The sequence below is a fragment of the Mustela nigripes genome, chromosome 12, assembly GCF_022355385.1.
Source record: "Mustela nigripes isolate SB6536 chromosome 12, MUSNIG.SB6536, whole genome shotgun sequence".
In the NCBI taxonomy this organism is placed as follows: domain Eukaryota; kingdom Metazoa; phylum Chordata; class Mammalia; order Carnivora; family Mustelidae; genus Mustela; species Mustela nigripes.
The window spans coordinates 26,625,256-26,648,516 of record NC_081568.1 but is presented as its reverse complement, the minus strand read 5'-3'; the positions used below and the strand labels follow the sequence as shown (position 1 = coordinate 26,648,516).

Sequence of the window (23,261 nt, the reverse complement as noted above, 5' to 3'; positions counted from 1 at the left end):
GGAGTGCGTGGGTGTGTTGGTGGAGTGAGCACCAGCAAAGAAATGTAAATTTGGGTAGGAGGGAAGGGTAAAGGAGACTTTAGCTATGGAAGATGTTAAAAAGCAGCTGGCCTGTGATCTATATACTCCCTTTAGTGCATGGATGACTTGAGGAATAAAGAAAAAGGCAGGTGACTCTCCTTGTTAGTTGTACCTTTTGTACCTATTTACCTTGGGTAAATAGATGAATAATATCTGCTAGAAGGAAGAGGACTCATCTATTTGATGCATTTAACAGATAGCCCTTTACTTATGCTAATTAAACCCCAAAGCTAAGAAGCATGGTTCCAGAGCTAAGTAACTGCCTGGGATGTAAAATGAAGTCTGTTAGGTACCTGAGAAACTCATTAGAGACCTAAACTATAGTCATGGGTCAGACGGTATATTATTTTGCTAGGGCTATAACAAAACATCCTGACTGCCCCCATCCCCAACTCTCTTAATAGTTGTATTAGTCTGCTCAGGCTTCCATAATAAGGTACTACAGGCCGGACAGCTTAAACAACAGAAAGCCATTTTCTCTCAGTTCTAGAGGCTAAAGGTACAAAATCAAGGTATCTGAAAGTTTGGTTTCATATGAAGCTTTTTTCCTTAACTGGAGGATAGCCACCTTCTTCTGTGTCCTCACATGGCCATCCCTCTGTCCTTGCTTTCTGTATCCTAATCTTTTCTCATAAAGACACCAGCCGTATTAATTAGGGCCAACCCATAGAACTTCATTTAACTTTAGTTACCTCTTCATAAGCCCTAGTCACATTCTGAGATACTGAAAGGTAGGACTTCAATATATGAATTTTGAAGGGACATATTTCAGTCTGTAACAGGGGGTATGTGTCCAATGTAGGAAAGAAGGGCCATGTAAGATTTTCCAGACCTCTGATTTGACTGAGCCTTTCCATGGCCTGTATCTTCGAACCTATTAGTAAAACTTGATGCTGGGTAATATCTCTGACTCATGTCAATCTGATCCTGGTTGTTAGCCTAAGCTATATGTATACTGTTTATTTTTTAGGAACAGTAGTCTGGAAGCAAATAATGAAAAAATATTGTGTCATTCTGGAACGTCTTCATTATCATTCTTTGCAATTTTCTCTTTAAGTTTTTTTTTTTTTTTTTTTTTTTTTAGATTTTATTTATTTATTTGAGAGAGAGACAGTGAGAGAGAACATGAGAGGCGAGAAGGTCAGAGAGAGAAGCAGACTCCCCATAGAGCTGGGAGCCTGATGCGGGACTCGATCTTGGGGACTCCAGGATTGTGACCTGAGCCGAAGGCAGTTGTCTAACCAACTGAGCCACCCAGGAGCCCTTTAAGTTTTTTAAACTAAAAATAAAACAAAGAAGGGGGTAAGGAAGCTTATGTCTAAACAGAGGTAGGAACACGGGCTAAAGAGGGACAAAGAGGTGCTAGATTAATAAAACAAGAAGGCCGTTAGACTGCTGTGGTTCCAGTGCGCTGGCAGCCGACTAAACAAACCAAAATCTAATCCTGTAAAGGCTTCAAAGTTATAAAATTGGAACCTAAGGACAACCCATCACAAACAGCCAAGCAGACTTTAATCTATTGCTAACCAATCATTTACTTGCTTTTCTCTATAAAAGCCTCTCTCCAGGTCCTGTTGGTAGAATGCTCCTAACCACTTCCTTTTTGGCTTTTTTGGTGCTGGTTAATTAGTACAGATATTTTGTTCAAAAAAAAAAAAAAAAAACTTTTTTTTTTTGTTCTTTTTTTTTTTTTTTTTTTTTTAAAACAACCCTCAATTTAACAGAGTCTAAGCGTAGAGGGAAGCAAGAAACCATCCTGTCTCAGTCAGGTGGCAAGCAACGCCTCAAAGGCAAGGAGCCAAGGCGAACGGAAAGCGCCCATTGAACTGGGCCAGGAGCGGGGGGGCGGAATCCGCCCAATGCGCAGACTCCAGGCCAGGGCCCCGCGCAAGCGCAAGAGGGAGGGACTCCCGGGAGGACAAGCCCGTCCGGCGGTCAGGGCTAGATGTGGGTTCGGTCACATCTGCACTTGGAGACGCGGGAGCCATGGCGCTGCACGGCATCTCGGTGCTAGAGCTGGCCGGCCTGGCCCCGGGCCCGTACTGCGGTATGGTCCTGGCGGACTTCGGGGCGCAGGTGGTGCGTGTGGACCGGCTGGGTGCCCGCAGGGACTTGAGCTTCTTGTCCCGGGGCAAGCGCTCCCTGGCAGTGGACCTGAAGCGGCCGCAGGGGGCGGCTGTGCTGCGGCGCCTGTGCGCCCGGACAGATGTGGTGCTGGAGCCCTTCCGCCACGGTGAGCCCCGGGCGCCCCCGCAGCGCCGCTGGGGGACCACACGCGGGAGGGTCCCCGCCGAAGGGAGGAGCCGGGCGGGGCCGTTAGACAGGGTGCGCCCGCTACACTCCTTTCCTGTTCCCACACGGACCCGTCCCTGTCAGCGTCTTTCTAGATCTTTCTGTCGCGTTTGCTATTGTTGACCATTCGCCCGTACTTGGAATCCTAGATACCGCAGTTGCGCTGCTCTCCTTATACCCATTCCCGGCTCCTTCCCAAATTCCTGATTTTTCTAATCGCCTCTTTGCATTCGCCTTTCTTTATTACTTGAGCGAATCCAATGAGAATCCAACGAAAGCCAGAGATTCCCCACCTGGGAAAGAACTCTTAGATGCTCTTTTAGCAATCTTTCCATGGATATTTGCTGAGCCTTTTGTGAAGGTACCCATGCTAGGTACTGTATGTAGAGGCCCGAGGAAACAGATCAGGCATGAATCTTACCAGAGGATTCTAAGCTGATACCAAAGGTGATGGAATATCTACACACATAAGCACAGCATGAGGTAGAAGGTGGTGGGCAATGACAAAGGTACAGAAAAAGAAAAGATCCTGAAAGGAATAGCCATTTTTGAAAGTGTATTTTTGACCAAATAAAGCTCCAGGGTAACTGTTCCTAGGGAACAGACCATTTCTAATAAATGACTAAGGAGAGGATTTGGGGAGCTATAAAGGCACTGACCCAAGGAATGAAAGGCATACTATGGGGACTGAAGGAACTTGGATATGCCTGAAGGGAAAGAAGGAAGGGCTGGAGGAACAAAGTATTCTGGGGCAGACGTCATTCATTCCAGAAATAGTGGCCTCACTCTTTATGTCCCTAATTATTGGAAACATGCTAAAACCCACAACAAACGTTATTAGTATGACTTGGAAGAGTGCTGTTTCTTGTTTGCCACAGTGATGGGATTATATGCTCAGTTTCATCCTCTTTTAAAAAACAATCACTGTTACTTTCCTCTTAAGGTGTCATGGAGAAACTCCAGCTAGGCCCAGAGATTCTGCGGAAGGAGAATCCAAAGCTTATCTATGCCAGATTGAGTGGATTTGGCCAGTCTGGAAGATTCTCTAGAGTGGCAGGCCATGACATCAACTATTTGGCTTTGTCAGGTACATCCAGAAAATAATTTCTCTGTGCTTTTTATTTTGGTCCCAGTCAAGAGGGACAGTTAGACTAATTACAAAGAATTTTCAAAGGTGCAGATTTGAATATTAATGAAAATCAATAAGGGAACCGTGGTCGCTCAAAAAGGGTGGGTTTGGCTGGCTCTGTCAGTGGAACATGCAACTCTTGATCTCAGGGTTGTGAGTTTAAGCCGCACTTTGCCCATGGAACCTAGTTAAAATAAAAAAGGAGGGGTTGGTTTGTCCTGGAACAGTTATTCTCAACCCCTTTCTCCTTGTCTTCACACATTTGAGGAATAATAAACCCTTGCTAGTAACATTTACTTACCGCATTTGTATAATCAATTCTCAGTCAAGCCCCTACTAGGAAGTAAAGAGACCTGATGGTCCTATAGTTTGAAAATGCTAATATTGTTTAATCCCGATTCCCCTTTCCTTCCAACTTCATTGAGAATTATTGCCTGAGTCACTATTTTAGACTTTACTGAATACCTGTAGTTTTCAGGTCGTATTATCACTTTATTAGAATTTTTACCTATGATATTGAGTCTTAGAATGACCCAACCCTTGGATTCTAAGAAAGTGTGTGTTTTTGAGATTTGAGTCTCAAATATCGTATGAGAACAAATTGAAAGGTTGAGGAAAAGAGTGAGGATAGAATTGTTTTTTCTAGCTATTTTAAAATGTAGTCACTTTTATTTTTCTTGTGTTTATTTTCTTGTGTCTCTTTCTAATAAGAATGGCAGTGGATTACCCTGTTGTATAATTGATGAACTAAATTGGTAACAGTAATTAATGATAATAATTTTTTCCCTGAAACTCAGTGAGTAAAAACTGAGTAATGAAATTCTGAAAGCATTCGTTGGAATAAAGTTTTAGAGAAGAAAAAAAAAGGTGAAAAACAAAACAAGGAGCCTTGTTGGGGAGGAAAGCCTGTTTATAGATATGCTGAATAAATTTAGATTTGGAAAAGCATTATGTACTAGTATTCACTATGTCAGCAGCTAGAGAGACTGGTTATTAGTCTTAAGGTGTTCATGTATTTATTTAAAAGAGACATTAAAATTATAGGTACTGTTCCCTGATTTTTTTTTTTTTTTAATAATGTAGGTGTCCTTTCAAAAATTGGCCGAAGTGGTGAGAATCCATTTCCCCCACTGAATCTACTGGCTGACTTTGGCGGTGGTGGCCTCATGTGCACGCTGGGCATCCTCTTGGCTCTATTTGAACGCACGCGCTCTGGCAAAGGTCAGGTTATTGACGTAAGCATGGTAAGTGTTAATTAGGGGAAATGATGAACCTCCCTGTTGTTCCCAAGTCTGATGGGCAGCTGCCTCAGATTCTTTTCTGGATAGGACAAGAGAGAGGTGGGATTCAAAATTGGAACCCATATTACCAAGAACATCCTTTTCTTGAAAATAGCTTCGTATCCTTTACATGTGTCAGAATGTCATCAATGATTATCTGTTTGTGGAATCAATTCTCTGAACTTTCCATGGCTCGTCTGATTCCTATGTTGGCTTCAGCAATTTTCCCCATTTTCAAGCAATCTTCATTTGAAACTAGGCTCCAGAAGGCTCCCTTAGCAGATATATAGAGAAGATTCTTACGGGCGCTAAAGTAAAATGGGCCAGTCTAGATCTTCCTTCTATGTTTTTTGGGGAGACTCCGATATTATGAGGCTTTGCATTTTTTCACTGCCCCGCCTTGAGCACAGGCCTTGTGTTACACAGAGCACTTCCCCCCTGCAGTTTCTCCTCATCCTCAAATCAGCAGTTTCGCTTGGAATACATTATTTTAAAGAGGAGGAAACCGAAGCATGGAAACTTGCCCAAGTTATCACAGCACCTTGGAAGGAGCCCAGTCCAGCACCCGTACAGTTTTGCATTGGGGCAGGTCTTTGGAGGGAGAATGGAGATGGATGAGGAAGACAAGACTGGGGGCAGAGAAACAGTTCCTGGGTAGTTGCTGAGAGAGATGTGGGAGCACTAAAGTCGTTGGTGATAGAATGGGTCTGGGTTTAAGGGCTATTTATCTCTGAGATGTAAAATTGCCAGGATTTGATGATGCATTAGCAGTGAGGGGAGAGGGAGGAGTCAAGACTGACTCCCCTATTTCTTTTTTTCTTTTTGAGATTTATTTATTTAAAGAGCATGTATGTGTGTGCATTTGAGTGAGAGGAGGGGCAGAGGGAGAGGGAGAGAGAATCCTCAAGCAGGCTCCCCACTGAGCAGGAATCCTGAGGGTTCCATTCCAGGAATGGAATCCTGAGATCACGACCCAAGCTGAAATCAGGAGTTGGCCACTTAACCAACTGAGCCCTGTAGGTGTCCTGACTCCCCTGTTTCTGGCATGGGTGACCGGGTGAGGTTTTACATAGATGTATATTCATGTGTGTATGCGTATGTGTCATTATATATGGTGTTTCATTCTATGTGTGTGTCTGTATATGTACATGTACATGTGTATATATAGATATGGGGACTCTCTAAAATCTATGTAACCATGTTTCAAAAGAAGCACCTTAGGCCACCTATACAAAATACACTATTTGGTATGTCAGATGTCAGAGCCATAAATTGAGGTGTGCATGAGATTTAAAGTTAAAAAGGAAAAGGGGATATATCCAGAGATATATTTTGCATTTGTTTCACAGCCAGTAACTGAGGAATTCCATAGGCCCACTCCATTCCAACTCTTTAAGACAAGGATGCTTTGATGGCCTTCTCACTGGGGGCCTAGAATCATTAGGATCACAAAGTCAAAAGTATAGGGAAGTAGTTTTCTTTGGATCGCCCCATGCATCTAGCCTGTCACCATTACACCTGAGAATATGACTCTGTTACTGTTACTTCAGGACTCAGCGGGAAATGGGCAATCCTCAACTAGTTGTCTGGACTCAAAAGACCCATATATCTGCCACTCATATTGTTGTGTTTATTTTGTAACTTTCTAGTAATTGTTAAAATTAAAATATATTAAGTGCTCAAATACAGTTTTGTTGGGCTTGGAGTCAAACTAAAATAAGCTAAATTTAATTGTAATATGATTTACCTTTATAATGTGATATTCTTCATATATTGACATATATGTGTTTATAGGTATTGAGATCAAAAATAGATTTTTTAAAAACCTCTTTGCTTTATTTTTAACTTTTTATCCTAATAGTTTTAAACATATATAATTAAAGGGAGAATATATAAGGAGCTTCCATGTGCCCTCCCTTGAAATCAAAAATTGTCAACATTTGGCAGTTTTATTTGAAGGAGAGAACAAAAGTAGTTCCTTCTAAGTCTTTTCTGAAAAATATCTTCTGACCCGAATAGTGGAGAAACCCTGTAACATAAACTTGTTCTAACATACTTTAATGAAATATCGAAGAGTTTTGTTAATTACTAAGAAACATTTTTATACCAATGTTTAAAAAAATCTAAGTGGGAATTAATCATGCTTTTATAGTTTAAGTATTGGATTCATATTGTATCCTGTTTCTTCTTCAAAGGTGGAAGGAAGCGCATACCTGAGTTCTTTTCTGTGGAAATCTCAAAAAACAGGACTGTGGGAACAGCCTCAAGGACAGAACTTACTAGATGGTGGAGCACCTTTCTACACAACTTACAAGACAGCAGATGGGGGGTTCATGGCTGTTGGAGCATTAGAGCCCCAGTTCTACAAGCTGCTGATCAAAGGTAAGTAACTATCATGTGCCTCCCCCATCACCCCTCTATTTTGGAGCCCTTTGAAGTTCATTATGTCTTTATTATGTAGCTACCTTACAATTTACCTCATTGTAACCATCATTATATTATGGGGCATTTCCCTTGTGTTTTATAGGTAATTTGGCAAGTCTATAAAACAGCTCAGAGTTTTAAAAAACAGTTCATTTTGTGGAAGTTCAATTTTTTATCACATTTCATGATCAGTAGTATTGGGTATTTATACTGCCCTTGTGTGCCCACATCTTATTCTTCCTTAGAATTGACCTGCTGGTTCTACCAGTTCTTACTCCTTGACAGATGTCACCTCTAGTTTTTCCCAGTGTCAGGGGTCACCAGAGTACAAGGTGACTTTGGTGAATAAGATTTTATCGGAATATGTTATTATCACTTGATGCTTCTGCAGTATACCTTTCTTGCAGATTCTTGTCTTTTTTGCACGTGGCCACAAGTTAACAGGAAATATTTGAGATTTCTTCTTCCCTAATTAAATAATTGGATTGATGTTATTTTGTTCTTGTAACATGTTTGAATTTAAAGTTTTCTTTACAGATACCTGAGTATCTAAGCAGTTTTAGAGCATATAATGTAGTAGTGTGACAAGCTGGTCATGGCGCATCTGTCTTTTCAACTTCAAGTGTGGAGTTGTGTTGTTACGTTTGGTAGCTTTTTGGATGGAATACTACCTACAATTATTTGCATATAGCTGAAATTGTCTTTTGCAAGCATCGGAAAACATTTTCTGATCAACCATATTAACTTCACTGACTTAAATATAGTTGGAGAAATGAAGAACAGAATGGTTTCTCTAGATAATAAAAGCCTTTCTGTTCAGAAATTAAACTAAGAATGGAAGATCTTAATTCAGAATTCAGGTCAGAACAATGCTACAGGAGGGGCTGAATGGTGGGAAAGATAGTGCCACCTCCATGGTGCAGGGCCTTGGAAGCAGCAGGGACAGAGCACAGTGGCGTCTGTACCTGATGTAAACCTTGTGTGTTCATGCACTGTCTGTAGAGAATTTAAATATAATACTGAAAATGACTAAACTTCATTCAGCTTTTTGTTATCATCATTCACAGGCAATTCTAAATGACATGATAAAGTATATTCATTGAAAAAGATTTTGAGTTCTAATCAATTGCTACAGATATTGTTGAGTTCTAATAACATGTAAGCTTGTTAGCACATTTGTATTACTTATCCTTTAGTAAATATTACATAGGAGTTACTCAGAGAACTCCCAATTTTGTAGTCTCACTCCGATGTTCTCTTGTAAAATTTTTATAGTTTCCGCATTCACATTTAGGTCTCTGTTACATGATGAGTTAATTTTCGAGCTAAGGGTCCAGCTTCATTGTTTTGCATATAGCTATCCAGTTTTCCCAGCACTATTTGTCAAAAGGACTGTTCTTTCTCCATTGAATGGTTTTGGCATCCTTGTTGAAAATCAGTTGACCACAAGTGTAAGGGTTTATTTTGGACTCTCAATTCTGTTTCATTGATGTGCATGTCTCTCCTTATGTTAGCACCACACTGTGTTGATCACTATAGCTTTGTAGTAAGTTTGAAATTAGAAAGTGTGAGTTTTCCAGTTTTATTCTTTTTCAAGATTGTTTTGGCTATTCAGGGTCCCAATATACAGAGAAAGGAGGGGAAAAAAAAAGCTAGAATTCTGTGCACTACCACACAAAGGCCTAGCACCCTCCAACTTCGAATAGAGCTAAGGGAGCAGGTTTTTATTTTTTCCCACAGATCACAGTGGTGTTGATTCCATCAAGATTTTGTTGAGACAGAAAGGGATAAAAATAAATTTGGAACAGAAAGGGATAGACATTCTTTTCCCAAAGTATTCTGCTCCAGATATTTCTCCCCAAAATAAGTTGAGAACCATGGTATAAAAGGAAAGAAAAGAGACTTCAAAAAAACAGGACAAATGAGCATAAGAGTAGGGGACGGGAAAAAGACTGTAAATTGCTTCCAGAGACTGGAGAGAATTAAAAAAGGAAGGTTAGAATCCATCAGTATTCCTAAACTAAAATTTAAAAAAAAATTTTTTTTAAATAGAAATGCAAAAGGAAAACACAGGTGTTTTTATCAAAAAGTTCAGGGTAGAAGGTTATTATGGAATTTGATGTACTGGACATCTCACTGTGATGGTAAATAGGTTAAAAAATTACCTATATATAAAAAAAGAACCAGAATAGTGAGAACGAGTTAAAAATAAAAGTTGTCCTATGAAGTAGTGGTGGTTGTTCTCTTGTAGCATTTTTTTTTCCCTTTCCTGGTTGGTTTTCTGGGGGAGGGGACTGCCACGTGGGTTTTCAGTCAATGATGTTCCCTGAGTTAAGTCCTCCTGTCCCCCTCAAGAGGGTGGGCTCTGAGGAAACCGGTTTTTTCAGGCTTTTGTTCTCTGGAGGTTTTTTATGTTTGTTCACTTTTTTTTCTCTCACCTTGACCGCTTTTGATGGTTTTTGTAGGTTTAGAGGAAAGCAAACTGCACCCTGACCTCCCTCTCAGAGAGAAGCCTCAGTCTGGTCTCCTGTGGGTGCTGCAGAGCCCATATAAATTCCCCCTTGGCCTCTAGCAGAGCAGGTTCCGAGTCGCGGTCCCTGGGGACATAGGATCTTCTGCTTGTACCCAAAACCACAGCAGCGGTGGCTGTCTGGGTAACTCCAGACCGCCAGAGAGATTCCAAGCAGTGATCACACACTGAGATTTTCCCGCTGGCCCGGGAGTGCCTGGTCTTTCTGGGTCTTTCTGGGTCTAAGAGCGACGGGCTTGCGCGCACCTCTCTCAGGGGAGGGTGTGGGGCGCACAGGCGTCTCAGGCTCTGGTAGAATGGCGCGGGTCTAAGGGCGCCAGGCTGGGCCTTCGCGGACCTCTCTCAGGGGAGGGTGAGGGGCGTGCGCATCTGAGCTGTTAACTCGGCTCAGCATTCTGCCATCTGGCGAGGCTCCCAGCCCCTCACAGGAGCCAGACCCCATGCGTTCTCGGGTGCGCTGGTGGCTCAGGGATCAAGACCTGGTTTCTCTGACTCAGTGCCAGGAAAGGCTGTCCTGGGTTCGGGGATTAAGCCCCTCTTTCTAGCCACCCGGATACCCACAATTCCCCCCCCCCCCCCCCCCGCCACGATCCTTTGCTCTTTTTGAATGCTTTCAACCAGTCTCCAAGTTAATGCTGGTTCCCAGATGCAGGGCACTCTCGTGTTAGGGGTATTACTTTCCAATGGGTCGCCTCTGGTGGCTCCCAGAGGTGGCTCCCCTTTTGTTTATCTTCCAGTATCTGTCAGACGTTCCCACTCCGCTTTACCTGCCCACTGGCATCTTCTGCCCCTGTAGAGATCCAGACGTGTATAATTCTGATCTCAGGCTGATTTCATGGGTGATCGGAGTTCTTTGGTAGGTAATCAGCTCACTTTAGGGTTCAGATTGGAACGGGGCCTTCTCCTGCTTCTTGTCTCCCCCATCAGTATTCCATTAGTCATCTTCTGTTTCATCACCTCTCCTTCCTCTCCCTCACTCTCCTTCATCTCCTTCATCTTCATCTTCATCTCCTTTTCATCAGTATCTTCCATACCTTCTTCGTCGACATCATCATCTTCTCCTTTCCTTTCTTCATCATCTGTATCAGGAACCAAGTAGTCCTGTCGTGGATTTGGCAAAACACCATCTCTGAGGACGTCTCCTAACTCATCTGCGTCAGAATGGTCCGTAGCCAGCTGAAGAAGCTAGGCCTCTGGTTCCTCAGGCTGTCCCTTCCTGCTGGCTTTAGTCTACGTTTGACTTCAACATTTCACCAAATCCTTTCCAGATTTCCATTTGATTTCAGTGGACTTCGACAGTGGAGCACTACTCTCATTCGTGTGAAATTGTTTTAAGAGAACTTTATTTTCAAAGTAAGGATTTTCATCAAAATACTATTCTATTCTGTAACCTGATTTAGTATCTTCAAATTCTGCCACTTCAACTCTTGTCAGATAACATGACACCTCCTCCCCGAGCAGTGCAGACCCTTGTAGATGGTTGACAAATGTTCTCACCCCTAAATTTGGGATTTGGGCAGTCGGTTCTGACTTCTTTGGCAGGGTTTGTTACGGTCCTGTTCTGCTTTCAAAATCTCCTCTCTGCCTTGTTCATTAAGTGTGTTTTATCTTGTATTTCATCACCATGTTTGAGTGCTTGCTCTTGTTTCTCTCCCTTCAGCAAGTGCTGAGTTGTCATCATCTCCCTCTGGCTTGAGGGCGGGAGGCCATCTTGGTTTCTTTGTTTGAGGCAGGAGTGAACACTGGTGTTCGGGGCCAGACTGTGAGGAAAGTCCAGGAAATAAGGGCAGAGGCATGTGTGGAAGAAGCTCCAGTTTCTCCATGTGCTGCTCTTCCTGATTGTGTCCTACAGGTCTCTGAAGTTCTGTTTGTTTTTCTTTTCTTTTTTCTTTCTGCTCCTCGGACTGGCTAAGTGGTTCATGTCTCTTTGAGCTCACTGATTCTCTCTCCTGCTAGTTCATGTCTGTTGTTGAGTCCCTCTCATGAAGTTCGCATTTTATTGAACTCTTCAATTCCACAATTTCTTTGTTTTTTTCAAGATTTTATCTATTTATTTGTCAGAGAGAGATAGAAAGATCACGAGCAGTGGGGAGGGGTAGAGGGAGAAGCAGGCTCCCCCGCTAGTAGTGAGCCCGATATGGGACTCGATCCCTGGACCCTGGGATCATGACCTGAGCTGAAGGCAGATGCTTAACCAATTTCTATTTGGTTGATTTTTCAGTAATTTCTGCCTCTTTATTGATATTCTCTTTGATTAGACATCATTCTCAAACTTTCTTTTAATTTTTCAGACATGGTTTCCTTCAGTGATTTGAACATATTTTATTTATTTATTTATTTATTATATTATTTTTTTCAGTTCCAAGATTCATTTTTTGGGTGCCACACCCAGTGCTCCATGCAGTACGTGCCCTCCTTAATACCCACCACCAGGCTCACCCAACCCCCCCCCACTCCTCCCCTCCAAAACCCTCAGCTTGTTTCTCAGAGTCCACAGTCTCTCATGCTTTGTCCCCCTTTCTGATTTACCCGAATTCACTCTTCCTTTCCTTCTCCTAAAGTTGGGTATTCATCCTTTCTGATGGCTGCATAATATTCCACTGTATATATGGACCATATCTTCTTTATCCAGTCGTCTGTTGAAGGGCATCTTGGCTCTTTCCACAGTTTGGTGATTGTGGCCATTGCTGCTATGAATATTGGGATACAGATGGCCCTTATTTTCACTATATCTGTATCTTTGGAATAAATACACAGTAGAATAATACCTCTTCTCCTGAAGCTGTTTCAGAAAATAGAAACAGAAGGAAAACTTCCAGACTCTTTCTGTGAAGCCAGCACTACCTTGATCCCCAAACTAGGCAAAGATCCTATCAAAAAGGAGAATTTCAGACCAAAATCCCTGCTGAATATGGATGCCAAGATTCTCAACAAGATCCTAGCTAATAGGATGCAACAGCACATTAAATAGATTATCCACCATGACCAGGTGGGATTCATCCCTGGGTTACAAGGATGGTTCAACATTCACAAATCAGTCAATGTGATAGAACAAATCAATAAGAGAAGAGAGAAGAACCACATGGCCCTCTCAATTGATGCAGAAAAAGCACTTGACAAAATACAGCATCCTTTCCTGTATAAAACTCTTCAGAGTATAGGGATAGAGGGAACATTCCTCAACTTCATAAAATCTATCTATGCAAAACCCACAATGAGGGGGTAGGGAGAGGGTGGTGGGGTTATGGACATTGCAGAGGGTATGTGCTATGCTGAGTGCTGTGAAGTGTGTAAACCCGGCGATTCATGGACCTGTACCCCTGGGGCTAATAATACATATATGTTAATGAAAAATCAAAAATTAAAAACACCACAACAAGTATCATTCTCAATGGGGAAAAACTGACAGCCTTCCCATTGAGATCAGGAACATGACAAGGATGCCCACTCTCACCACTGTTGTTCAACATAGTACTAAAAGTCCTACCAACAACAATCGGACAACCAAAAGAATTAAAAGGTTTTCAGATTGGCAAAGAAGAAGTCAACTCTCTCTCTTCACAGATGACATGATACTTTACATGGAAAACCCAAAAGACTCCACCCCCAAACTACTAGAACTCATACAGCAATTCAGTAATGTGACAGGATACAAAATCAATGTACAGAAATCAGTTGCTTTCTTATACACTAACAGTGAAAATATAGAAAGGGAAATTAGAGAACAGATTCTATTTACCTTAGCACCAAGAACCATAAGATACCTTGGAATAAACCTAACCAAAGAAGTAAAGGATCTATACTCAAGGAACTACAGAACACTCATGAAAGAAATTGAAGAAGACACAAAAAGATGGAAAAGCATTCCATGCTCCTGGATTGGAAGTGTAAATATTGTTAAAATGTCTATACTTTTCAGAGCAGTCTATACTTTCCATGCCATCCTGATCAAAATTCCACCAGCATTTTTCAATGAGCCGGAACACACAATCCTAAAATTTGTATGGAACCAGAAGAGACTCCCAATCACTAAGGAAATGTTGAAAAAGAAAAACAAAGCTTGCGGCATCGTGTTACCTGACTTCAAGCTTTACTACAAAGCTGTGGCCACCAAGACAGCATGGTGTAGTGAACTGTCAAGCTGGCTGATTGAAAGTCTTTTCCAGTAAGTCCAGTGAACAGTTTCTGTTCACTGCTTTTTGTCTTGCATATGTGTCATATTTTCTTTCTTCTTTGGATGCTTCACAAATTTCGTTGTAACTTGGTATTTTAAGTAACGTAATGTGGCAGCTGTGGACATTAGGTCTCACCTTCCCTTCCTCTCTCCCCAGTCCTGGGTTTGTTTCCACTATTTGTTTATTTAATGACTTTCCTGGACTAAATCTGTATTCTTTGGTACGTGAAGCTACTGAAGCCTGTTCAGTTAGCTTGGTGATCAGGTAATGATTGTATAGGGATATCCTTAAATGCTTTGAACCAGTTAATTTCCCATCTTTTTCTGAGGTGCTCTGTGCCTTCGCGTTTTACTTATATGGGGACTCAGGGTCGCCAGAAGTGAAACACTAGGACCTTCTCAGATCTTTCCTGGGCATGCTCACAGCCCTACACATGTGCTTTCTAAATTCTGAGGAATGTGTTGGAACATCTCAAAGCCCCTCATGTATATCCTATTCCCCACTTTTGTTTGTCAGCTGCTTTTTAGTCCCAACAGGGGACACCTCAGATAGCTGATACTAAACAGCTGCGTCTGATTTTTTTGACATGGGTCAAAAATGTTCTGGGAATAGGGCATTGTGAGCTCTAAGTCAGATCAATTGAAGACAAGCCCTGAGAAGGGAGCCTTTCAGGGAGCTGCTAGACAAACGGCAGTTCTCTGGGGATGGGTTTTGGGGGAAGCTCTCAACTCAGTTTCTTCTCACCATGACTGTTAGTGAATACAGCACTATGGCTAAAAGCCTTTTGGTTTTGGTGGCTGCCCCTGAGCTGGGGAGAGAGGGATGAAATTTGTGCAAGTTACAACACTGCAAGTCTCACTGATCTTACTGAGATGCAGTTGTTTTTCTTGAATAAATGCTCTTTGGATTATTGTAAACTTTTAATTTCCAGAGTTATGAAAAGGCTCATTCTGACCATTTGGGCCAAGGTTCTTGCTGCTTTTATGCAAGAACAGGGTTTTGAAGGTTCTGACTGCCATTCCAGAAGTTAGCTTCTCTCCTTAGTGTATCTTGTTGTTATCTTAAAACGTATGTGTTTGGTATGATCATTTCTAACATGCACACTCCACCACAATGAGTAAGTTTTTCTGGAAATACTGAAAATGAAATGAGATGTTTTTCTAGCAGGTTAATTGTTCCAGCCCTTCATCTTCTGACCACGTTCTAGATTTTCTAAGTCTAAATTCTATAACCACCCTGATTTTTTTTATAGCCTCTTCTCTTTGCATCCACAGCCTTTTATGGTATCCTTAACCTGCTCTCTCCCTGCAGAGTTCACTAGGGATCCTTAGTTGATAGGTAGGTTTCTGGTTCAGGCTGACTTAGCATGTTAAATCAGCTTTGGCTAATCTACACAGGCCATGTAAAAATGCCTCAGCATTTTCTTTCTTTTACAGTATTTATTTACAAAAATAGTACTTTTACTAATCACATATATATTACTTCTCTCTCAGGTCTAACTGGACAAATGGCCACATCTATAATGATTTTTTTTAGGTAGTATTAATTATATACATCATTTATTTTACCTTCTATTTGAGATCTTCAAGACTTCAGTTGAACTCCTCAATATCTGAACATAAATACACAAGGTTTTGGGAAGGTACAAATTCTATTGTAGTAGGACCCTGTCTTTCTGGGGCAAAGAAATCTGACAACTCCGAATTTTATGATATTTTGGGATAACAAGACTCTTGTAGTATAATCAGTAAGCAATAGAGAATTTTTAAAAATTTTAAAATCTCAAAATATTATTAAAAGGAAAGCAGACAACAAGAAGTTTTGTCAAAGTTGTGGGAGAAACTGAAGGCATGTGCCTTAGTGGTGGGAATGGAAAATTGTGCAGCTGCTATGGAAAGCTGTATGGCACTTCCTCAGAAATCTAAAGCAGAATTACTACAAATTTTATGCTATGAAAATTTTTAAAAATGAAAAATAATTCAAAATAATGCGTGTTTTAGAAAAAAGTGTGGTACAGAATTGGTCAATTAAGAAGTAAAGATTCTCCCTTGTCCTTTCACTTTGGGAAAGTTTGGGATGAGGCTTTCATGAACTTTTTCTATGTGAATATCAACACAATTGGTTTATTTATTTATAAATTATATTTATATACAGTATATAATTATGTAAATTTTTAGTTAGTAGCTATCTTGTTTTATTCAACAATATATTAAAGATGTCCTTTCTTGTCAATACAAAAAATTTGCCTCATGCTCTATGTAGCAGCCCTATGATAGTCTATGGTGTGCCTGTACTAAAATGTAACCACTTCTTAATTCAAGTTTATTTACATTATTCTGCAGTTTTGTATTGTAACACATTTTTTTTGTTTTTTGTTAATAAACATTAATCTTTGTACATAAAACATTGCACAATCACAACATGGATTTTTGACTGCTTAATATTTGCCAAATATTATGTCATAGAGCAGTAAAGTTTATGACACATACTTAAAATAGTAAGTATTTTGTTTAATTGCCTGTGGTTATGTATATGTGTACACACATATGTAAGGTAGCCTTTTGGAAATTAAAACAGTTGTCCCAAGTTTTAAATAGTGTCTGATTCTACAGACCAGTCCTTGAAACATCTTAAAATATGAGTAATTTAATGTGGGTTATGCTATAAAAACTAGCCATAATCTACAGTTGTACTTATGTGGTAGAATGGTTTTAGAATTCTGTACAGGAATATCAAGAGCACAGCAAACAACCTATCCTCAACCATTGGTGGCTAATCCTGGGGCCTTGATCAGGGTCATGGGCAGGATGGGAAACTGGGGGCTGAGAAAAAATGAGAAGACAGTGGAAGAGCTGGGGTGTCAGAGTTGGGGGGAGGAGCCGAGGTCTTTTGATTTCTAGTGTTTTTCTAGTGTACAGACCTTTGAGACCATTATTCTCAAATATAATGTCTGTTACAAAGAGAACATATTGGATCCGATTTTATTTAGTGTTTGGATTCTGATCACATTCTGATTAAACAAACATTTAAAAAGCATGCAGATATGTTTCTAGCAATAGCTATGATCTATATCACTATTTTTGATTAACTGGTCATTTCATTTGTTTTTTAATCTCAGCGTTTTGGGGCAGTCAGGAAAAAGAAAGCTAAGTAAAAGACATCCTTAGAAACTTTTTTTTTTTTTTTTGGTAGATTACAGTGGTAAACCTGCAGTTTGGGTTCCATATTTATGCTGGTATTTGAGTGGGACAAGTGACTACAGAGAAAAATTTATTTGTATATCCCACAGGTGACTTTTACAACTGTCCAGAACTATATGAGTTCTCCTTTTTTCCTTTTATACCTCAGAACCTTAAGAATTGCCTGCAGTATCCATGTCTTCTTACCTCTTGAAGGATTTTCGTATTCAGAGCAGTTTACAATTAGTCATTGTTCTTCTACATGCTAGGGAAGGGAAGGATGATGAAAGTGACAAGTATTAGATTAACTTGACTAAACTTATACAAAATAACATGCATAAGAAGGAGGGCCTTTCATTATTATTCCACTCTCACCATCTACATTTACAAACCCTCTTGCATGAGGGAGTAAAAATGACATTCACACCAAATCCTAGTAAAGAGGCCTTGGGTATAATTTGATCAGCCTTGGAGTTCAGGTGCATCTGGGGGGCTGGTGCTTTAGTCTATAGAGGAGGCACAGATCAGGTCATGGGCCCAGAAGCCATCCTTTCTGTTAAATCCCGAGCTGGATGTTTTCATCTTCTCTGTACCATGTCTTGATGGGCCCTTCAAGGTCTCCTTCGTGCCTGACACACAAGTCTATGTGCCCCACTCATGAACTGGCTGGGTGATCACTTTCTGTCTGTTCTGTAGGAACAGTTTGTTGCATGTGTCTTTGGTTACCTTACAAATCCTTTGTTTCTAGCTCACAGCAGTGTTCTAAAAGGTTAATGAGTCAAACATCACTGTCCTACTACAAGCTTTTTTATTGGACCAAAATAGAGGTGAATATTACATATAAAATTGCAATTTTGAATTTAATCATTTATCTTTAGGTTTCTTAAAAAATGGGATTATCATGTGTAAAGTTGTTTAAATTTTACCTTTCATAGGGTTTGGGTATACTATATAAAATATGGGGTTATTTGAATTCAGTATGACAGATAATAACATCATGAGGAAATTTCTTATTAAAAACTTAGGGAAAAAAACCAACTTCTGGAAACTAGACCTTTACAAATAGACTACTTCTGATGAAATATAAATAATAAAATCTTGTCTGTGGGAAGTCTCTTTGGAGTCCTGCTAGCTACTTACCTCTAGACATTGTCTCTAGCTTCAATCTGAGTTTGAATTTCTTCCCTTGACCCAGCTGAGAAACTTACAGAACATCCTGTTAGGGACAGTATGGTAAAGTCAAAATGCATTTTTCACTGATTATAATAACTCCACCCAAAGCTTAATAATGTAAGAAATTGTGTTTTTATCTCAGGACTTGGGCTAAAGTCTGATGACCTTCCTCATCAGATGAGCATGAGTGATTGGCCAGAAATGAAGAAGAGATTTGCAGATATATTTGCAAAGAAGACAAAGGCAGAGTGGTGTCAGATCTTCGACGGCACAGATGCATGTGTGACCCCAGTTCTGACGTTTGAAGAGGTTGCCCACCACCATCATAACAAAGAACGGGGCTCGTTTCTCACTGATGAGGAGCAGGGTGTGAGTCCCCGCCCTGCACCGCTGCTGTCAGACACCCCAGCTGTCCCTTCATCCAGAAGGGATCCTTTTGTAGGAGAACATACTGAAGAGATACTTCGAGAATTTGGGTTCAGCCAGGAAGAGATCAATCAGCTTACCTTAGATAAAATTATTGAAAGTAATAAGCCAAGAGCTAATCTCTAAGTTTCAGGCCTCCTGTGAATTGAATTTGAGTATTCAATTTGAATGAATTTGAATTTGAATATTACATGTTCAATATAGAATAATACATAAAATTCTAAGTATGGAAACATGAAGGAACAGTGGATCAATTGTTCTAATCAAGAAACAAGACTGATTACTGATTGAATTTTGAAAATGGTTAACATCATAGCTTTTGATTTAGGAATGTTTTCATTTTACCGCTATTAAATGGTAACAGTTTTTCTGCCTTTCAATTTGATAGATTATGTTTTTAATATTGAAATGTTAATTGGGTACCTGAGTGGCTCGGTCAAGCATCTGCATTTGGCTCAGGTCATGATCTCAAGGTCCTGGGGTCAAGCCCCGCCCACATCAGGCTCTCTGCTCAGCAGGGAGTCTGCTTCTTCCTCTCTCTGTGGGCACACATGCCTACACATGCACACCCACGCGCATGTGTGTGCTCTCTCCCTCAGCTCATTCTCTCTTGCTTTTTCTCAAATAAAATCTTTTAAAAAAATTAAAATGTTAACAATGTACCTTAAATGAATAAATATAATGCTTTTTATTAAATAAAGCCTTTTCTCTCCTAAAGTTTAATTATGCTTTTAAGTTTGTGAAAAGCTTTTAAGAAAGTCCTTTAAATAGCCCTTAAAAACCATTTTGTGGCTCATTGAAATAACTTTGTCTCTACTATTTACCAAAATGAAGTCCTTAGATAGAAAAGTCTAATCCTCTTTATGTGATAAGAAAATCATTCAACCAGTCTCTTTGAATTGGAATTTTAGAAAATGTTCTTGAGATTTCTTTCTTATAATCCCCACTCTTCATCTAGACCACCATACTGAGAGTCTGGCTCCTCTGTGTGGCTGCCTCTTAGCATCACCCACCCATGTCTCTTTCTCAGTAAATTATCATCCATTTGGAAGTCCTAGACTCTTCCTCCTCTTACCAGTCTCCAGCCTCCATTCCCATTATGTCTGCCTCTGCCCCAGTAGACCCATGACTTATCCCTCAGTTCACCTTCAGGCCCCCTGCCCAACTGTCACCTTAAGGAGCACCCTTACCTGACCCCTCCCTAGAATGGCAGCCACTTCATCATTCACTCTCTCCTCACCCATTTTGTTTTCCTTCATGTCATATATCATTAATGACATTATACTGAATAGCCCCAGCCCTCTTAACCAACTGCCTCTTAACCAAGGCACCCTAGAATGAAAGCTTTATGAAGGACTTTGTGGGTTTTGGTCACTGCTGAATACCCAGTCCCAAGAACAGCAACTAGCCCATAGTGAAAACTTCGTAAAGCTTTAATAAAGAAGTACATCTCAATAGTCAAGTGCTGTCAGTTCCATCTTCATAGCTCTGGAACAGTCCTTTCTGCCCAAAACCCTTTGTGCCTTCATTCAGGTTCCTGTTATCTCTGCCTTGGCCTGCTCAGCTTGCCTTCCTGACTTCTGACCTCCAGTATGACTGCCTTCATTTTTTTGGTATCATGTTTACTGGTAATCTTTATCCTACCAAACTGGTCTTTCAGTCCTGTAAAATTCCTCAATGGTCCTCTCTTTTTCTTGTATAACAAAATGTAAATCCATTTATATAGCATATCAATTCTTTATTTATAACAAGACTTCTCCCTAGCTGTCTAGTCCTACCCGCACTCCCTGCTCCCCAGAACTTTACAAGGCACTGCCTTAAGTTCATAATTATGTGGCGCTCTCTCTTGCTTCCATTCCTTTCCAAATTCTAAAGTGTTAAAGCAGCACTAACAATACTCCTAGTCCCTTTTGCTCCATGTTCCTGATTTAGCAAACTGAGACCTGGCTGAAACACAGCCTTCTTTGTGAAACTTCCTGTGTGTCTCAGCCCTAGGGCAGTTTCATACAGTGGTTGTGAAATTTGGAGTCAGAAAAGTCTTGGGTTCAAATATCACTCAATCACTCTGGTGTCTAAGACAAGGCCCACTATGTGCCTGGAACATCCTAGGTGCTCAGTAATTTTTAGTTCTATTCTTAGGGGCCCTTTCTATGTTTTCGTTGCGCTTAATACATTTATCCAAAGGTAGTCATTGCTTATAATGTAGTTTACATATCTCTTCATGAGTCATAAGCTCCTAGAGTAGTTGCTTTAGCACACAGAATAATCATCTGGAGATACTGTTAAAATGTGGATTTCTAGGCCCACCCCTAGAGATTCTCATGCACTATGTCTAGGGCTAGACCCATGAATCTGCAATTTTGCCAAGCTTCAAGCTGATTATCATACTGCTGGTTCAAAGCCCACACTTTGAGTGGCACTGTCCTAATGGATATGAACCAAGTCTTTTTCCCTTTGTTACTATCATAATAGGTGCTCAAAAAATATCTGCTGAAGGGCTGATGAGGGGAAGAATAAAAGCTAGTTGGCAAAAATCTGTAAATAAATAGATGTGTTAGCTCAAAATATTGATTTCTGTAGTTAATTGACTTCATATCAAATGTTTGAAAAATTGTTTTCTGTAGAGTATAAACTTTTAAAAAATACACGTATATAAATAAAGTTAATAATCGTTTTTTTTAAAGATTTTATTTATTTGAGAGAGAGAGAGAATGAGAGATAGTATGAGAGGGGGGAGGATCAGAGAGAGAAGCAGACTCCCCGCTGAGCAGGGAGCCTGAAGCAGGACTCCAGAATCATGACCTGAGCTGAAGGTAGCTGCTTAGCCAACTGAGCCACCCAGGCACCCAATAACAGCTTTTGTTAGTGACCCATACTTTGCTTCTGAAGAGTCTAAGACCTTGTGCAGAAAATGCTACACTTTCTCTTTTGTTGATCTTTTGACAAAGTATAGACTTGGGAATAGGCAAGGGGGCAGGCGAGAAGAACGTAGGAGGCTATAAGAAGAATGGAGGGGAAGCAGGAAATTGAAGATGGCAAATTCTAATGAAGGGCAGATTATATTCTTGAATACATAGAAATTTTATTCTTGAATGTATAGTTTGATATACACTGATTTGCACTTTTCTCTTGATCCTACAATGTAGGAAGTGATACAAACTGTCTGGTGATAAATAAATACCATGGAACAAGATGACTGGCTGCATCCAGGCTTCTTTGTATTCACATCACTCCTCCAAGCACATTCTTGACTTCATTTACAATTACATTTCACTTTATAACCTGCAAAATACTCTCCCCTATGTCACATCAGGATGCCTTCAGCTGGCAGTAACAATATCCAAAATATGAAATGTTTTGGCTCACATACCTCGAATCCAGAAGGATTTTAGAGTTGCCCGAATCCGGTCACCCAGACCCTACTTCCCTACATTCTTTTGGCTCTGCCAACTTGCCAACCTCCTTATGTTCACTTTATCCTCAGCCTGGTAACAAGTTCTAGATGTCATACCATACACAAGGACATCCAGAAGAAGAGATGGTCTCAGAAACCATCAGCAAATCTTGTCTTGTGTCTCTTTTGATGGTCAGTCCTACTCCAGTCTTTATCAGAGAAGGTAGGGTTGTCCTTAGATAAAACCAGCCTGCTCTTGGACCTCCCCTGGACTCAGCTAGCTGGAAGCACGTGGGTGTATGAGGAAGGGGTAGATTCTGAAATCTAATCCAGGTCCCATCAGGATGAAAAGAGTGGAGAAAGGATGTTGGGTAGACAGGCCAAAACATTCATTATATATAGTATCCCAGTCTCTGTTCAACAATCACAGGGGTAGCTGGAGGCAGATTTCTTCATTGTACAGATGAGAACGCAAGGCTCAGATGGTCTTAAACCTTCTTTGTCCCCGTCTTCCTTTGGGCCTGAATAATTATTTCATGGTTCCCCTAGGTCAAAAGAAATATCTAACCATTCAATTTATAAACAATTAGGTCCCAACAACTTCAGTATTTATGCCCTAACAGCTAATTTGCTGTTTGTAAAAATAAATAATAAAATTATATTATTGAGATAAATTGAGAGAAAAATAAATTGAGAAAAAGCATTTTTAATTTTATTTCATTTTTAACACACTTATGGCTCATATATGTGTTGGACTTTGTACAGCTTCTCATGCCTCAAAATCAGACTGGACACTACTACCCCCATTTTCTGTTCCACATTTGTCTTCATATACTGTTGGCTTCTTTGAAAGGATTAGAGTGCAATCTTATGTTGAAAGTGTGAACTATTTCACTAATAGTTCAAGGGGTGTCTGACAGATGTTGAGTTGCACTCTGTTTACTATCTTCAAGATTTTAAATATTCTGAGGCACGCCTTTGAGTTCAGTTGGTGTCCTGAGGCATCTTGGCACGTAGATTGGGAACTGCCAGTTTAAGTGGTTTGCCCAAGAAGATACTGCTAAGAAGAGGCAGAACCAGAATTTAAATTTTAATATTCTGACTCTGAGTCTTGCTCTTGAACCATTTTAAGGTCCTCCCCTTAAGATTGTGTTCCTCTTGCCCCAGAGACTTTTCAC

The 23,261-nt window shown here is 40.4% G+C and overlaps 1 protein-coding gene and 1 pseudogene across 2 annotated transcripts; one reads left to right on the top strand and one right to left on the bottom strand.

Annotated features, from left to right (window-relative positions):
• Positions 1-1,959: 1,959 nt before the first annotated feature.
• AMACR (alpha-methylacyl-CoA racemase) lies at positions 1,960-21,885 on the top strand. 2 transcript variants are annotated; one of them, XM_059416972.1, is made up of 5 exons: positions 1,963-2,314; positions 3,317-3,460; positions 4,586-4,746; positions 6,978-7,164; positions 18,406-21,885. In XM_059416972.1, exons 1-5 carry the CDS (start codon positions 2,068-2,070, stop codon positions 18,813-18,815), a joined length of 1,149 nt encoding a protein of 382 aa, XP_059272955.1. In that variant the 5' UTR covers positions 1,963-2,067; the 3' UTR covers positions 18,816-21,885. The 2 variants fall into 2 exon arrangements, with proteins under 2 accessions (XP_059272956.1, XP_059272955.1); XM_059416973.1 differs by lacking the exons at positions 4,586-4,746; positions 18,406-21,885 and having other exon boundaries at positions 1,960-2,314; positions 6,978-7,168.
• Positions 10,399-11,559, bottom strand: LOC132028112 (protein SET-like; annotated as a pseudogene).
• Positions 21,886-23,261: the final 1,376 nt, after the last annotated feature.

Excerpts from the sequence above, each read along its gene's own strand:
- AMACR (XM_059416972.1), top strand. The coding sequence starts at position 2,068 with ATGGCGCTGCACGGCATCTCGGTGCTAGAGCTGGCCGGCCTGGCCCCG. Across the intron at positions 3,461-4,585 it reads CAACTATTTGGCTTTGTCAG|GTGTCCTTTCAAAAATTGGC; the intron begins GTACATCCAGAA and ends TTAATAATGTAG. Across the intron at positions 7,165-18,405 it reads CTACAAGCTGCTGATCAAAG|GACTTGGGCTAAAGTCTGAT; the intron begins GTAAGTAACTAT and ends TTTTTATCTCAG.